Source organism: Bombus huntii, chromosome 3, assembly GCF_024542735.1.
Source record: "Bombus huntii isolate Logan2020A chromosome 3, iyBomHunt1.1, whole genome shotgun sequence".
Classification (NCBI taxonomy): domain Eukaryota; kingdom Metazoa; phylum Arthropoda; class Insecta; order Hymenoptera; family Apidae; genus Bombus; species Bombus huntii.
The window spans coordinates 11792000-11810356 of NC_066240.1; the positions used below are offsets into that span (position 1 = coordinate 11792000).

Genomic DNA, 18357 nt, shown 5'->3' on the forward strand with positions numbered 1-18357 from the left:
ACCCCAACTTCTGCTGCTTCCTGACACCCTTCGAGCGTTCTCCCCAAGGGCCAAGCTCATAAATGCAGGATATCGCTTAGGTTTGAGAAACGCTGTGCGAAGGGCCGACGCACCGGCCAGGGTGAACGCTCTCCGCACGCCTAACACGCTAACTCGTCCTCTCGCTTCGTTTCTGCGTTGTCTCGCTCGTTCCCGCTAACGATGCGCGCCCAGCACGCTTCACTGCGCGAGCTTTCGACACGTTTCCAACGTACCAACAATAAAAAACGAAATTTTTTTGATAATAGTCCTAACAGTTTTCCCTTTCGAATGGTCCAAGATAAAATTCACCGGAACATTGAACTTAACGAACAAAAAAGAAATTCAAGAAAAATTTGTCAATATCGAGTCTTTGTGGAACTAGCATATTATAGCTTCGTGGTCGATTTTTTCATAAATTCCTCGTAGAAATATAAAGTTTCTCTTTTCTATCAGAATACGACCTTATCCTATCAACCAATCTGAAATTATTCTTTCTACCTGTTATATTTAACGTGCAATTAGAAGCGTCAGTTTTGAAACAAAGTTTCGCAAATTTTTTCCCACATCTTATTAAACACATACAAAATATAATGCGAAATATAAGAGAATAAATCGATTGTTAAAAACACTACGAATTTTTTGAACGATCTGTTCACCGAAATCATAATCGATCACCGCTTTTATTCCAAATCCGTTCTCCGTCGTTGACCAGACGAATTTCCTCGGTAGTTTCCGTTTCCATCGATTCTTCTTCCTCCTTTCGAATCTGGAGTTCGGCCGAGACCCGGCGCCGCGTCCGATCTGCTACACGACGACGCGCACGCGCGCGCGCTAGTGCACACGCAGCCAGGCGCGTCGCGCAGGCATCGTGCGTGGCCGGCTGCCGGCCTCGCGGGGCCTAGTTCCGAGTGAAACGACCGGCACTGGACGTTGCATATGTGCGAAACGGGTGCAGCGCGGTTCGAAGCGCATATAGGGGAGGAGAAATCGAGTGGCGCGAGGGATGGAGGAGAAAGAGGAGCGAGAGAGAGGCGAGAGAAGTGCATGGGGCACCGCGTGCGTCGCGTTTCGCATGGTTACGGAGTTCAGTGTCCCGAGCCAAGGCCGCAGGGGCACCGCCCCACTGAACCAATTGTGCCACTTTTATGCTCCTCGGCTCATTTTCGCCGTGTTTTACCACTCGTCAGTCATCGATCTTTTTTCCTCGCCTTCGTTCGCTTCGTCTGCGTGACATTTCGCTTCGAACATCAACGTGGAAACAATGATTTTCGAATGATCGTTCTTTGACGAGCTTTATGATCCTCTCCGAAGCCGAATCGACCAAGTCCACCTTTTGTCGGTCTTTTGTTACATAAATCAATTTTGTTACATAAATATACAATTAATGCTTAATTGTAAAAAGAAAAAAAGTGCAGATTCTTCCGTGATCGCAATTGTTATAAAACAGCGTTTTTACTTTACACCTTTCTGCACTTCTCTGTCAAACAAGTTGACTCGTCGTTTTTTAAGGGCTCATACGTAAATATACATTTGCATCTGTGAGTTATTCACTTCTAGTGGCGATCGTGTAAATGGGGAAATGCTTATTCACAAATTCAATTGTATATGTAAATGTATCTAACTTTGTTTATTTTACTTAACTTTATATAGTTATAATTTGTGTTGTATGATAAATATATTTAGTAGAAATATTCGATAGGGTATAGGTATACGTAACTAGGTTTACGTAACAGTGGCAAATCTTGAATTTTTAAAAATCTATAAAATTATATATTTATTATCGCTGTGTCTATAATTCAGTTGCAAACTGAGTTCCGGAGACCACTCATTGTTTCTATAAGTAATGGAATAAAAACAATTTTAAGAAAATCGAAGAACAATTTTGAAAGAAAAGCTTTTGAAAAGTAATGTGCCAAACCGGGTATCTCGTCACAACTGGTTGCTAAATTATTCAATTTGAAGATCAGATTTTTCACATCTACAAATTTGAAACTGTCGGATAAAACGAGTGAGAAAAATAAACGAAAATTTTGAGAAATAACAACCGCTTTAATAAAGTCAAATCGAATGTGTAAACCGCGTTGGAGTCATCCAGTTTAGGAAACGAACGGAGCTGGGTTGAAGGGCACTGAGCCACGGTGACTCACCGATAGCTATACGACGAATTCGCTGGATCAATGTCAACGAATTCCACGTATCGACCGCTATGCGCTCACCGGAACATCCGGACTTCTCTTGAACCTGGAATCCAGCCATCTCCGACGTCTACATATTCACCACTTAAATAAATTGCATCATTGAACTTAACATTCATAAAGAATTCCTAATAAACGAAGTAATATCTATAATTTTCTTTTTTTTTTTTTTTATAAAATAAAAAAATCTTATACATCAACGATCACTAACGTATTTATCGAAAGAATCGTCCACTTTCGACTTTCGTTTAAATCTAATTAGAAATCGACACGAACGAAGGTGTAACCGTGTTCCTTTTTTTACCTGTATGCATCCTTCTCTCAGTATCAGCTTTTACTCGATAATTTTCGGAATCGTTAAAACGCATCCTCTAAATAAAAAAATAATATAGAAAGCTAATACAAAGATAGAATCTATTGCTACGTGATTATTAATCTGTTGGGGCAATATTAAACGTCGTGAAACTTTATCATCATAGAGTGGCTATGAAAAGTCATAGTATCTTTAGTTACCAACGAAGCGCTTCTTTCGTCAGCTTGTACATTTCGTTTTTATAATATCAACTTTTAACAAACATGCGAAAGTATTACTAAATGGTACGGGATTATAATATATTTAGACGTAATTAATTAGTACGTAAATAAATGTACAGTAGATACTTTTTGTAGCCACTGTATATATGTAAATAAATTTGTCGTCTTTTCGTTCGTCGAAGGTGAGATGGAATTTTTGAAAAATTCGCCAGGGCTCGGTACGAGTCGAAAAGCAAGAGGAAGTTTTAGGCGAAACTGTGCCATGGTGGCGAAGTTTCAGCCAGGTTCGCGAGCAACCGAGAGATTTGCGAACCCCGGGAAATGCGTTTGGGTTTGGGAACCCCCAGACTGGAGGGGATTGCCCCAGACACCCCCTCCAGCGGACAGATCTCCCTCCACCATGGCTATAGCTGCTTCTGGAACCCTAGCCAACGTCAATGGTACGGGGTGCAAAACCCTGTCTGCTTGATAAACCGTTGCACCGCCTACGCACGATATGCATTCATCTATAATAAAAGAAGAGGGGTAAAAAATAAAAAGACTTTAGAACAGAATTATATAAAAAAAAGGAAAAAAGAGAAAACAGAAAAAATGTAGAACTATCGTCTCTTTTATTTTATTTTTAAACTAATTAACGATAAAAGGAATGAAGTGGCAAATATCGAAGAATGGTGCGTGCAAACAGAAAATCGCCGATCCCATCGGTTGACACGCTTCAAGACAGCTCTCCCGCATAATGTTTCGCAATTAGGCCTTAAACTTTCTCCGTTAATTAAGATTAATGGGCGTTCGTGTTATTAGAGAGCAGACGGGATGATTGTTTCAATTGCTTCGAAAGTGATACATTTTCTCTAAGGTTTTCCCTTTCGTTCGAAACCGTCACGGTGAAGCGGCGATCAACGTCGAAGAATCGTTCACGGTACCGTGATCGGCGAACCCGCTCGATTTTCTCGTCTTATCGCAGCCAGAAAATAGCTTCGTAGTTTAATCTTCCAACGCACGAGTCTTTCGTTGATTCGTCGATGAAGATAATTCAATTTTTGTATAATAAAAGCAAACTGGATGCAACCTCCATGGACAATCAGCTCGTATAATAAGAGTTTTCCAATTTCCTCTACTACTTGTTACTTTTCGTTCGTACGATCGAAGTTCACGCTCAGATAACTGAATTCAATCGCTAGCAGTCCATTTAATCGGCCATTAATTACGATTTCGTTCCAATAAACGAAGTTCTAATGTACATTTTAATATAAAATATCGAAGTTTGTGTTGCCGTTCGTGTATGTCACGGACACGCGCATTGAAAGATCGATACTTTTATTTATGACAATCATATTTTATTCGTCGTTCGTTATTTCTTTGCGCGAACATACGTTCGAACCCGCTTCCTTCCAAGCATAGTACAATGATAATTAACATCGATGCATAGGAAACGGTACAGTAGCAATCAGAGCTTTGCGAAGGGTGCGGTACGAATCAATCCTTTACCATGTTCGTAATTAGTCCGACTCGTTACAGTTGTTTAATCAATAGGCCGATCGATGCACGTGGACTAGATGTAAACAATCGATGTATTTCGGTGTCATAGGCTATATAACGCCGGTACGAAAGCTGGGGTTGCGAACCCTAGCAAGGTATCCGGCCAGCCAACCAGCCAGACAGACTAACATGAAAGGGGGTGACCCAGACACCCCCTTCACAGCGTTGTTTGCAAGCAGCTCGACTACCGCATTGGATAACAATCGCAGGGTTAAATGCACTAGCGAGCCAACAATAATCAGATTGGATGCCTCTGATGGAAAATTAAAACGACACTCAAGGTCGAATGTAAATATCGTATCGTGTAAATTCATCGAGTACTTGACGACGAGAAATTTCTTCATAAACGAAGAGATATATAAAAGATAGGATTTTCTTTCCACTGTTTATTAGGAAATAATTTCAAAATGTTCAGATTTTGAATTTAAGCGAATACGTAATTTCTGTAACGTTTGTTAATAAAAATCCCGATGGATACATTGGAGGAAAGATTCCTATCTATAGTTAACAATTGACAGTAATAATCGGCACGACAGGAAAATCTCTATTCGTGCTTGATACGATTATCGATAATAACGTCGATAAATTAGCAAAAAGGAAAATACTTACTTCTGTAGGTAATAATTATTAATTAGAAGCGCAACGGATACAACGAAGATGGCGCAACATGACACGGACAACGCGAGGATAAATAAAGGAGAAAGACCGAGAGGAAGGGCTGGTTTGCTATATAGCTGGCTGCGAGGGGAGAGACGATAGGAAGGAAGGAAGGGCAGGAGAACGTAGGGAGGGAAGGATGATAAGGTGAGGAAGGGAACGGGGAGAAAGAGAGAGAGTGAGAGGAGGGCGACCGTGGTGTTGCTGACCCGACGACCGCTGTAACCTTGCGTTCCGACGCCACACATCCAGATCAAACCATCTCATAGATTATCCGAGGACCTTTAGATTCTGAGCAATCGCGTATACGCGCTTAAGAACTATATCGGTCGATTTTCGAATTTATCCCCCTGTTTTGTCACATTTTTTTCTTCGCCTATCTGTTCTCGAGTAGGCATTGATTAATGAACTGGATCCTCTTGCATAATAATTTAGTAACTGATGATGTCAGTGAACCGATCATGCAGTGAGAAATGACAGACTCTGACTTCTATTGCATAATCTAATCTGATAATTCGATGAGTGTACGTCGAATGTGACAATCAGTTTTGTTAAATTTTCATTCGAATACTTGTAAATTTTCATTCGAAGCAGATTGGCTTTTATTTTACAAATTTCTATGTCTTTTTACATTCAATCGTTTTCTTCGATGTTCGTAGTTGTATAGAATTTTACGAAGAATTTCAAATATCGGCGACGTTCAATGTTAATTACAAAATTTAAAGATTGAATAATAAATGTTTCGTATAACAATGTACGGATTTTCATACGGAAAATCATTCAATTCTGCTAAAGCCACGAGCTACGTCGTCTCATCGAAATAACCACTACGTTATACACGTTGTAGAATACCGTCGTCAATATTATGCAGAATAGAAAACACGCCGTTCTATTATCATTTAAATTTTTATGAGTCGACCCACCCTTTGCCAGGATTTACGCTTGGTCTATGCATGTAAGTGTCACGAGGTACTTCTTTCATATGAAATCACATAATTCTTATGGTAAAATTGATAATAAGAACTCTATGAAGTCTGCATACATTAGAAACATTTTAGAGTCATAGAGCGGGGCTCGTTAAAGTTACCAATGCGTATACATTTTAACGTCGAGGTCATCCTATGTCAAACCCATGATCTACGTGGAGTTTATAGAAAATTATTTTTAAAAATAAGATATTTCTTTGAATAGATGTAGATACATAATTGTGTCTGAATTTATTTTTCGCGCTTTTAATTTTCATATAAAACAATATTAAAGATTATTCCTTTGTCGCAGAAACACATCGTTATTATGTTCTTTCTACATATTTGTTCCTTTTTTAATAAAATGCTATCGTTGAAAACAAATATTTCTACGAATAATTTATCATACATTTACTTCTGTTTTGTACATATTTTATTATGCGATGTTTGAACGTTCCCACGTTTTCAAACCAGACAGTCTGCCATCTTAAAGGAAACAATTGTACTTTCACATAAATGTATCCTTTTATCGTATGCAGTACACTACATAAGCTGTAGAAAACTACATTACCAACGACTATTTATACAGAAACCACGTGTGTGTCTTTGTCGATTGATACATGACGCCACATGATTGCAATAATATCAATGTACTGTCACGAGATGGCAGTGCATGACAATATAACGGTTATCCATCTTTTTCTACAAACTAAATATTGACTATTTATCATCAAGTTACTTTTTTATATAATAAAGAATCTCTGTATCAACTTTTTAAACTGTTTGAATCTAGAATTTCTGAATTTTTCGTCATCACGAAAATTTGAAATCATTAGTAGTTTGGCGCCAATATCGAATCGTTTTCTTTTCACTGTACGGCGCTGCGATCGTATCGTGCCGGACATGCTGCACCCGAATTTGTACCGCCATATTGTCTCTCACAAGCGAGGAAAAACATTGTGGTTGCGTGATGTGATTTTATTCGAAATTCAAGAGAAGTGGATCATTCAGTGTTCTTGGCACTTGATTATAATCGCTGAGTAGATACGTACAGGAACTCGAGAAGAAATTGACGCCGATCGACAAGTAATTATACAGGTATGTCGGTCATTTTTGCAAACCTCGTGCTGCTGTGACTCGCCTAGCGGCTTTCCTTTGTTATCTTTTAGTTACCGTGATATAAAACTTCTAGAGTTCCTAAATTGTTTCTAATCTGTGTTTAATATAGGTGTTCATTTAAGACAATACGATTATCTGTCGGGCAATTAAATTCCGATACACTATTCGAACGTGGTGACTGAGGTTATTATTTTCACCGAATGTGACCTTACAGTGCGTAGCGAGAGTTCCGATGACCACAATATGGGCATATTATATCAATTCGATTGACTAATTTAAATATATAACATACGGTTTGTCTCATTATACCCGGTATCCTCTTCGTTTTCTCTATGGTACGAATCGCGTGTCTACTCTTTCACTCTTTACAGTGAAATATCGGCACACGTCGTATGGCGATTGAGTTTTCTAGTCGTACACAACATTTGGAAATAACGTATTCCTGGATGGTTATATATACGTACATTCCTTAAACTTAAATCTTTCTGCGTACTAATTCCCATGTTATATATATACGTTTGGTTGTCTCGTGTACCGTTGTACTTTATCTTAGCTTGTACGAATGTATTGTATGAGCTAAAGTACACTGATTTAATTATAATATCTGTGTACTTGATAGATCATATAGGACTGTGTAGTTGCCGTCGAGAAACTATATGTTTGATACTTGTAGCGACATTTTTGTATCTTCATTATCTTATTTAGTTATTAACAACAATCGATAAAGTATTTCGAAAGCAGGCCATTTGGTAGGATACTGTATACTGTCTGCACTACCTATAGCGTGTTGTGTTTCTCCATATGTGTACGGACATTTAAAGGGTCAACAGACTGTGGAGTCACTTTTAGTTACGTGCTATTTCTAAGATACGTTTGTACACTTTCCGATCATGTTGCCTCCTAAGGCAGTTGTCCCTGAATATGGCATTGGTTATTTCCGTATAACGTTAGAATCATCAAGTGTAGTCACGTGACCACCTGTATGAAATAAAATTGAAATTTCATTTATTTTTACGACGCTATTCGAGTTTATCTCGATAATAAATTATTGAAACACGTACTCTGTGGCACAGATATAAATTTAAATATGTCGGTAAATAAAATATGTTAATCGAAATGTAATTTGCCATTTGTACGCTATATTATTGATTGATAAACAAAAATAGTACGGAAGTATATTTTATCTATCAACTAGTTCTATCGTTAGAATGTAGTATTTCACTTTTTCTATATAATTTGTAATATTAATTAGTATCTAAAAGTGAAAAATACTTTTTAATTTATTTTAATCAAAATTCTAAGTGAACATTTCTGCAAGGTCACTTTTATGTTGGATAACGTAGATTTGTACGTTTCCTTGAATTCACTGATGGATGAGTTTATTATCAGTACTATAGGATACAATGTAAACACAAAGTGTCTAATCTATAGCGATACGAAATGTTGTTAACAGGTCTTCGATTAAATCGGAGGTTAAGGGTAGCCACAGATTAATCAACACATATGCAACGAATTTAATTTTATTTATGACATTTTATCCGTATCTTGACATTTTATACATTTATAATATAAAGTGATAAATAACGGAACGTAAATATTCCACAACATTTTAAATATCACATCTCGATGTAGCAGTTAACACTTACTTAATAGTATTTCAATTTTGGTCCGTTATCGACTGCAATTCCTTTTACGTCACGTCGTAATGATACAACAATTTTGCAACAGAGTGCATGTACTACTCGATCGATTCTCGATCTGTAACGTGGTGCGTCCCTAAATTGAAATTTTATCCGAAATATCTGAACGTTACTCTGTAACTGTTCGAACGATTGATTCGCACATTTCCCACAGAGGGTGCTGGAAGGAAAGTTTCGTACGAAAACGTGTTTCACGCGAACAGCAGGATCTCTTTTGTATCCCTTTTTGTTGCACGTTTCATCGTTCTTCTCGCGGGTTCCTCTTCCTCTTTTCGTTCTCCTTCCTCGCAATACTCGTTACTCGTTACCCATGCTCGGTTACTTCATCGTTCTCTCTGCGCGTGCAGGTTGGACATTCCAAGAGCACGTTGAACCGTCGCGGTCACCTCTGTCTCTCGCATTTCTATACTGTCCCCAGTGTGTAACTATCTTGCCGGATAAAATCTGTCCACTCGTGGACGGGTGTCTCCCTCTCTGTCCACTGATAAAACTAATGCGCGAAATTTTAAGTGGCGCTTACAAACAGCACGTCCATCTCGATTCGTAATTACGATGCGCGCTCCTCCTTAGTCATCGATGTGATAGTCACGATTGCATGCATTATTTTAAGATGAAAGCACCTTACAAACACGGCTCGGTTGTATCGTGGAGAAATGACAAAGAGGACCTAGATACAACATCCGCGATCCAGATATCCTCGCAACCGGGTGTTCGAGATAATATCTGTCTTCGAAATTAATAACTCGAATCAATCAGAACTGATTTTAAAGGCATTAAGCAAGCATGTCGAATAGACTAGTAACGTCTAGTGTGTATCATAAGCCGGATCTTCACTGAACCAGCAAAGAGCAACTTTTTATTGCTGTTCCATGTTTCTTGAAGAAGTGGCCAATGTGAACAAAATGTTTCTAACTGTTTCTGTTGTTCGTTGGGAATGTTTCGAAGCATGCAATTAACAAGACGCACAAAAGGTTGCTCATTGGTGAAGCGTCGAATACCTGGCTAATCTCTTATATTCAATGGTTTTGACCATCGGTGAGCCCCTAGAGGGAAAAGGGAGGGGGGGCAAACGGTTATTCGTATACGTCTCTTAGGGTTCGTTCGGCAGTCGTGTGTTTGGTGAATTGTCGAAACGATCGATACACGCCTTAGTGTGGTTTGTGGATTCTCTAAGAATTTTGTCTCGGAAGTTAAATTGTGGCGCGTAACCCAGTTCGCGACGGAGAGCGACTACTCACCGATCCGATCTCCGTTACCGGTTTGATTTTAATTTAATTTTTCTTTTTTTCCCCGTTCGGTTTGTCCAGTATGTATCCCTCCTCTCTCTTTCGGGCAGCACGAATAACAGCTCGAGTCGTTTTCTTGCTTCAGCCAATCTTTCTTGCTTGGCCAATCTCTCCTCTCTTACTTCTTGTGTGTCGAAAGAGATTAAGCAGCCTTTGAAGTTGTCTTCCTGATGAAAATGCTCGATGATAATTCGCGAACCGTTTCTTTCGTTCGTTCGTGTTATTCGGCGTCCGTTATCGTTAAAGTCGGTGGTGCGGCTGTTCTACTCTCGACGGATGGATCGCAGGGAAACATTGAATTTCTTATAAAACTGTTGGTATACGTGGATGAATCGTAGTTCTCGTAACGTATCGCAGGGATTTTGATAGTGTTTAACGCTCAATGAAAACTCGTGTATTTTTAACGGGCATTTGAAAATGCCAGTAGATAGGCAAACCTTTCGGTTTCTGTGGCCAATAATAAATTTGGAAATTTATTAAGAGATACTGCTACATTTGCTTGGCGGCTACATACATATTTCTAGTAATACATCAGTCAGACGTTGCCAAGAAACTAGTAATAAATTCTATAATGAAGTGAATATATATGTAGGCGGTGTTTTGCCCATTTTCTAGTTTGATGCTTAAAAAGGTTACTATCGATTATATGTCTCTAAAACAACTTTGGATTAGATGAAAGATCGGTATCGTAAAAAAGTTCAAGATAGCGCACGACCGATTTAGATGGTATCAGCTATGCCATTAAAAAATTGTGCCAAGGAGAAAATATATGTACATATATATAACGCGTGAATAACAATAATAGAGTTTGACAGTTTGCTATACGTAATAGAAAAATTCAAAAATTGTATTATCACTTTATTATGAACTATACTATACCATAGTTATAATGTAATTGTGAATTACAATATCGATACTCGTACTAACTCTATGTTGCGCTGGTGTTATACCAGAGTGCAACGATGCTACTATAATACATATAGTGATGGTATAGCGATAGCACAATAAGATATTAAAATCTATTACCACGTTTTGTTAACTGACTACTATACAGGGTGGTTGGCAACTGGTGGTACAAGCGGAAAGGGGGTGATTCTATGCGAAAAAAGAAGTCGAAAATATAGAATAAAAATTTAAAAAAAATTTTCTTTTATTTTTTTTTTTTAATTTTTTCATCGAGACAACGATCTACAGTGAGATCCGTTATAACGAGACGCGATAAAGTGCAGGCGTACCGAGCCAAAATTCAAAGTCGATTTTCTCGAAAACAAAGCCTCGAACGAAAAATTGTTATTCTATATTTTCCACTTCTTTTTTCGCGTAGAATCACCCCCTTTCCGCTTGTACCACCAGTTACCAACCGCCCTGTATAATTACCATACTGTAACTATGCCACTATGATGATAACGTGCTATTATAAGCGCCTGGTATATATAAAAATAAAATTGTCATTACTGTGTTATAAATACCGCTATAGTTATACAATAATTACTATATGAATTATAGTTACGCACCGTGCTATTTATTACTATAGCTGTCATTTAGAAAATGTTATAAAAACCAAACTAAAATTATATGGTAATGTCATATCATAGTTACAATTAACAGATTTATGGTTAATATCGCCATATGAATCATAGTCGCGCGCCGCGTTATTAATCACGCTATAATTACATTCATTTTCGACATTTTATAAATACTATAGTCTCTATAGTTGCCATTAATAGAATTGTGGTATAGTTATCAGTTTTCAAAAATGTCTTCGCACAATGGTGCAATATTCAAGCTTAGTCGAGGTCAAAAATCTAATATGCCATCGAATATGCTACATTTGTAGATGCGCCATGTTCAATTTTTCTTCGCGCCTTACGTTGGAATTTGAAACGCGGGAATGAGCGTAGATCGTATTCGTTCGGCAGTATACATTTTCGATCGTTACACGAATCAATGCTAGCGAAATGTTTGTGTGACGTAAGAAACAGACGCATTATCTATCATATGTGTCGCGTAATCGTTTCTCCACATTTCTAATTTTCACTATTCCAAATTTCCTCATTTCAAAAAATTTTAATTAAAAAAGTGAAAATGTTTAGTCACGTGTATTTTTATCAAGTAAAAGGAACATGAGTTTCTTCCATTTCACAAGTTTTAGCTTCGTTTATCGTATTTTTAAATCGAGAAACTTTTTTCGATTGAGAAATACGTCTTTTTTTACGATGGATAGTCTGAATATCTTAAAAGTCACCGGTTTGCACTTGTAGAAACTACACTCGCCTGATACTCTGTATCTTATGCTAGCTCTTATGATAGAAACTTGTGATTTTACGCGACGTTGCGCAATTCCTTCGTTTCATCGTCAATTTTAATCCTTTTACTTTCGGCGAAGATTCCGCGATAAACAGGATAGGATAACTCTCTGAATTATATTGCACAAAAGCGTGGACGCGCCGCTCTATAACTGCGACGCGTATATTACGCTATTTCTACGGTGCAAAATTCGGGAAATTATAATTCTTCATAGTGCCAAATTATTAGGCGAATCGTTATCATCGGAAGATACAAATTGTCCATAATAACAGATAATATATTTCGAAAATTTTGACATGTGCTGCCCGATAGACAGTTTAATAGCAAGTAACATTTCCATCTGCGAATAAGTAGTGTAAATTGGCGGTGCTACTCTTCGAAATAAGTTACTCCTGTAATTCAAACCGCTTCCGTAACTATTCACTCACGAACAAACCATTTTCTAAAATTAAATTCTGCTCTTCTATATTCGATACTTCTAAGCCAACCTAAATATTACAATCACGATTTCACTGCTACAATTTCACTCGATTTGACGTTATAAAAAATTGAAAGAAAGGAAAAATAGAAAGGAAAAGAATTCGTGAACATTATCAGTACCGTCATCGTGTGAACGCCCCTTAACGTAATCGCGTCTGCGCATTTGCTAGCGGTTCCAGTTGAACTGGCCTCTTCAGAGGCAACCACGTGCTGAAAGCCGTGATCGTTCCACAAACCGCAGTACCGCGTTGAACGTGTTAGCAATAGTGTCTTCGAATCGCTTGTTAATTTCAGGTCGCCTATCGGAACTCTTGATTTTCACTGGTTCTTTCATTTTGCCGGTCTGTATACCTGTGCGTCCGTTTTGCCGGTCTGTATACCTGCGCGTCCATTTTCCAAGCGAGTAAACAGCTTTATGAAAGTGTCGAACGATCACAGATGGAAATAAGAATGGACGTAATATTGGTGAGTCGTAAATCTGACCTTCGTCGTTAGAGGATTGCTCGTCTGGTGCCTTGGAGTTCCATGGAATTATACCGAATTCGTGTTTCATACATCGCCAAAAGTCGAAGAAATTTATTCTAATCAGATTCAACGTAAAATATTTACTTGTGAGATTATATCTGAAGTTACTTTATATCGTATGATTTTTTTAAAATATGAAGAAACAATGAAAATTGCATATTCTAATTGTTTCATATAAGAAAATTTGGTAAAACTGGGAGAAACAGATTACCATCACATATGTCTACAATTTACGTTCGATCTAATCCATTCATCGTATTGTTGTCTTTGAGAAATTGAAAATTCTTTGTGTTAGACTCGCTATTTTAATTCCATTTAATTTTATTAAATTGTGAAAATGACACGGGTGCTTTCTCTGAACTTCAGGTATCACAGATGGGAACTACAAGCCTGCATCAAGCGAGGGTGAATGCACTATACAGAGTGTCTCAAAGTACGTGATACAGTTCGAGCAAAATTGAAGCTTCTTAAAGAAAAATATTATGAATATAATATGTAATGAGAATATGTTACGAGATTTGACGTACATTTTCAATATGTACGGTGTTTTTCTTCTTTTTTTTTTTTTTTTTTCTTTTTTTGAAACATTCTGTATAATTTTTGTTTGTGTTATATATTTTGAAGTGTGCGGTACATAGCGAGTTTATAGTATGAAATTAGGATGTTCTGTACGTTCCATATATAAACCACGTGTTTCGATACAATCGTATAGCGTGTCATATTTTGGAACATTCTATACATTTTAAATGCTGAGTCAACCCGACTTTTTATTTGATGAAAATTACACGAGGCGATGAAAATTTTGATTAATAAAATATTCAATGAATGAACTCACATATCGGTTTTTTATTTACTAGCAGCCTCGGAAATTATAATTTAAATTCACTTCACACTTAAATTCTATTCGAAACTTTCCTTCGAATAAAAAGGAATTAAACTTTCGTTTGTATTTCGTATCCTCATTGTAGTTACAATTCTGATTAAAAACTTGTCTTATTGTATATTACTTTTACTAATTTTTTGATTTTCAAACGGATGTTAATAGATAAGCATGTAGCATATTTGTGCGTATATATGTTAATTAATTTATTGAATGAACTTCTTATATGTTTTTGCCTGTATTTAAATTATAATTGATGTTGTGCCTTATGTATAATTAAATGGTGATTTAAGATTCGATATTAATACTCGTATTATCTTAAAAGTGTACAAGAACGAGTAGATTTCGAGAGTATTTAATCTTGGTCTTATTGGATATGACAATAAATTTTTTATATTTGAAGAACAAGTCGTTTGTTTGTATACAGTGTCTGTACTCTTAATTAAGCTATTCGAACGAATACAGTTGTGACCGGAAGTTACGCTTGTGAAACGGTAATTAACAAAGGAAACCGAGTAAGACGAGAGTCTGAATAAGAATTGAATTTCATCGACTTTGCGCGCTCGCTGTAATGTGGCGGTTTTATCGTAATTTAAAAATATAACGAGCTAAAAAACGTGATGCTAACAACGTATCGCGTGTTAAAATAAAATTTATCAAACTGATTACAATATTTTAGATGATTGTATAATTTGTTGCATAGTAATAATTTGTCACTATAATCTATCGTTCATAATCATTATGTTTAATTTACAATTTTTAGATTTTTTATTAGTACACATTTTAATTATGCATTATATTTATTTTCAGTGTAAAAAGGTCCTTAACATCAACAGCTACGGTGGATTGGAAAAATGTTTGCTACTCATACTCAAATGGTAAAGTGGACTTTCCCTGCTTTTGCTCTTATAATTGGTATATTGTGGTACAAACGGCGTCAAGCAGACAGAGCTGATCCAGGTGGAATAAATAAAAACTGTCATAGCAAAGAGAATAGTACTGATCAGGAGATTGCTTCGTCAGATTCTAATTCAAGCCTTCATGATTCTGGCATACAAAATAATGAATCCTGCTCATTGAGTCCTCCTAATCAACAGGTAGAAGACATACGGGTAGAAGAGATTGTTTCTATCCCTAGAAAAACAAGCGAAAATTTAGATATTCCGCAAAAAAGGTCTGGCTCGCCGTGTATTTCTGGGCATTCTAGAACTCCTCCTAATGATGACGGAGAAGTATGGTACAGTTTCGTAGATACCTCGTCGAAAATGGAAATACAATTAGGTAGTAACCCAATAATAAGCAATTTCGATATGGTTGCAAAGAGTAGAGGTGCTTCCTCCTTGGAAGAAGCCGCTGATTCTGATGATAAAGTATTAAAGATATTTGAAAATATCGTCGAGGAAGAAGAACAAAAGTTAGCGCCTGAGAATAAATCAATAGAAGTTGTCAATCAAAACGAAGAGAATAATACAAACGATGAATGTAATTATCTACCAAGCGAAGAACCATCTGTTTCCACGCCACTGAAAGATAATGTTAAAACACCAGCTCGAACATTATCCGAAAGAGATTCTGCTAACCATAGTCCAGTTTCTGGTGTCTTAGAAGGCAGTGTCACAGATGAAGCAAGAAGTGAGGGGAGTACAGATAGTGGAAAAGGTAAACATTGGATGAGTATTAAATGATCTATATTTAAGGATGTTATATTATTGATACAATGTCATACTTATTGTAGGTGGAAGTATCAAGGGTCATACAAAAGACACTGTAATGCCAATGATATATGAATTTAGTATACCACAATCTTTAGTTGGACGACTAATTGGTCGGCATGGAAGCTTCTTGCAAAATATTCGACATAAAGCGGAAGTAAGCATAGTCCTCAAACGTCATCCTATATCGAGAGATCAAAAACTTTGTGCCATAGAAGGTTCTACAGAAGGAATAAACGTTGCTCTAGAAATGATACGACAAAAGTTTCCAGAAAAAAAATTTCCACAGTTGACACTTCATCAGATTTCACCATTAATAGTACCTGAAGATATTCCTTGGTTTGCTGAATTAAGACAGTTATCATTAGTGGAGGGAGTCAATAATGATGTTGTTATATGTCACATAGTGAAACCAAACAGATTATTTGTACAGCTTCCTACTCATCCTACCTATCCATCCCTACGGATTTTAGATGAAAGGATGACACAGTTATATAACACGACGGAGTCGCCATCAGCTCCAGATGAACTTACTAGTACGTTTATATCGTATTTCTATGATTGTTTTTTCTTTCCATTTAACTGTAATAAAAGTTCTCAAATATTCTTTCTTTATTCAATTTATAGGTGGTATGATCTTAGTTGCAAAATGGTATAATACGTGGGTCAGAGTATACGTCGAACAGCCAGATCCTCATGGCGAACAGCATTTAGTACGACTTGTTGATCACGGTGGTTATTGGGTGTTTAGTAGTTCAGAAATGAGAAAAATTAGGTCAGATTATCTTACGTTACCGTTTCAAGCAATTGAAATATTCTTGGCAAATGTACAACCAAAAGATGGTACGCACATTCCTGCATTTCCGTGTGCAATTTTTCATATACATATATAAATTGTTAATTATGTACAGGTGAATGGAATCAAGAAGCTTATAATACAGTTGCTCAGATGTGTACCGGAATTGTTGGTCAAGCTCAAATAGAAGGTTACATCAATACAAACACATATATTAGTCTCTATCTTAATATTCAGAAACATGGGGTAAGCAAACGCTAGTTTTGTAACAAAATTTTTAAGGTTTTTTTATTGATTAAAAATATAAATATTTGTATGAGTTTGTTATAACATAACTAATTATTTTTTTCGAATTAATGAGTTTGTTGAATTTGTTATGTATCGCAGGTGATATCCCTCGCCGATGAATTAATAGCTCGTGGATTCGCGGAATCCATACCATTAGAAAATATAATTCCAGAAGAAGGTATATTAATCTCTTAAGGTATGAATTAGAAATTTAGTCTATAATAACTATACTTGTAAAGAAACCGTGATAATATGTGATCACGCAATTTTTTTAGTCATTATGTGCATATATGATTCATTTTCATTCTCATATTTCATACATTAAGAAAAAATACCAAGGAAATGATACTTCCTAACATTGATTTGAATGTTTTTATTAACACTAGCAGTTTTCTACATCCTGTTCGATATGCCATCTATTAAATCTATTGAATCATATTTATTGAACCTAGATTGAATTACATGACATATTGCATATACATTCTCTTGTTAATACATTACGTATCAATGAACATATGTAAGGATAAACAATATTTAACGAGCATTTATAAATACTCCTCATGTATGATTTATAACAAGTACAAATGTAAACTATTGTGTTTAGAGTGTGGCATTTTTACGTGCATGGTTAATAAGATTTTTTAATAGTATTTATCATGTTACTGGACGGAAAAAGAATTTAGATCAACTTAAACAGACAATAGATAATTAAACAAAAGAAAACACTCCTCCCCGTACTTATATGCTGTCAAGAGGTACAATAGATTTATTAAATGCCAAATGTACGATATATAATACATATTTATAAAACGCCACATTCTAGCGGCTGAATTCGAGTAATAAGAAATTAGAAAGAAAAGGGACATTTATTGTACATTTAATACGATATTCAAATGATTTATAACATAGGAACAGTTATTTTACGGTATGATAGTGTAATATACGTTTCTGTAAAGTACAGTGAATGAAAACTACAGATTTTCACGAATTACAAAAGCCACGTGGTATGGTCCATAATACTTTTACTTTTAAAAACTTGTGGAACTAATTTGTCCTTCTATTAGTTTTTTTTTTTTTTTTTTTTTTTTATGAAAGTAATAATACAAATCCAAATTGCTACATTAAGTTCGGATTTCTAATAAACACAAAATGCAAGGGAAAATATTTCGGATTATTAAGTTCTCTATCTCTAAGCAGACTTCAATCATATGTTTGTAAATAATGTAACATTACTACTACGTTTATAAAATATTTATATAATACATCTTATAATGGTTATATAATAGAAAATGAAAAAACAATGTTACATGTTAGCTGTACGTAATGATAAATATGACAAGATATACAGAGGTA

The 18357-nt window shown here is 36.2% G+C and overlaps 1 protein-coding gene across 8 annotated transcripts; it reads left to right on the forward strand.

Moving 5' to 3' along the window:
- The first annotated feature begins 6805 nt into the window (after positions 1-6805).
- On the forward strand, positions 6806-18090 carry LOC126863625 (KH domain-containing protein akap-1). Of its 8 annotated transcripts, none has more exons than XM_050613961.1 (8): positions 6806-7009; positions 13098-13268; positions 13695-13761; positions 15019-15867; positions 15944-16456; positions 16548-16763; positions 16832-16962; positions 17104-18090. In XM_050613961.1, exons 4-8 carry the CDS (start codon positions 15063-15065, stop codon positions 17197-17199), a joined length of 1761 nt encoding a protein of 586 aa, XP_050469918.1. In that variant the 5' UTR covers positions 6806-7009; positions 13098-13268; positions 13695-13761; positions 15019-15062; the 3' UTR covers positions 17200-18090. The 8 variants fall into 8 exon arrangements, with proteins under 8 accessions (XP_050469918.1, XP_050469917.1, XP_050469916.1 ...); XM_050613963.1 differs by lacking the exon at positions 6806-7009 and adding an exon at positions 9757-9988; XM_050613960.1 differs by lacking the exon at positions 13695-13761.
- The last annotated feature ends 267 nt before the right edge of the window (positions 18091-18357 follow it).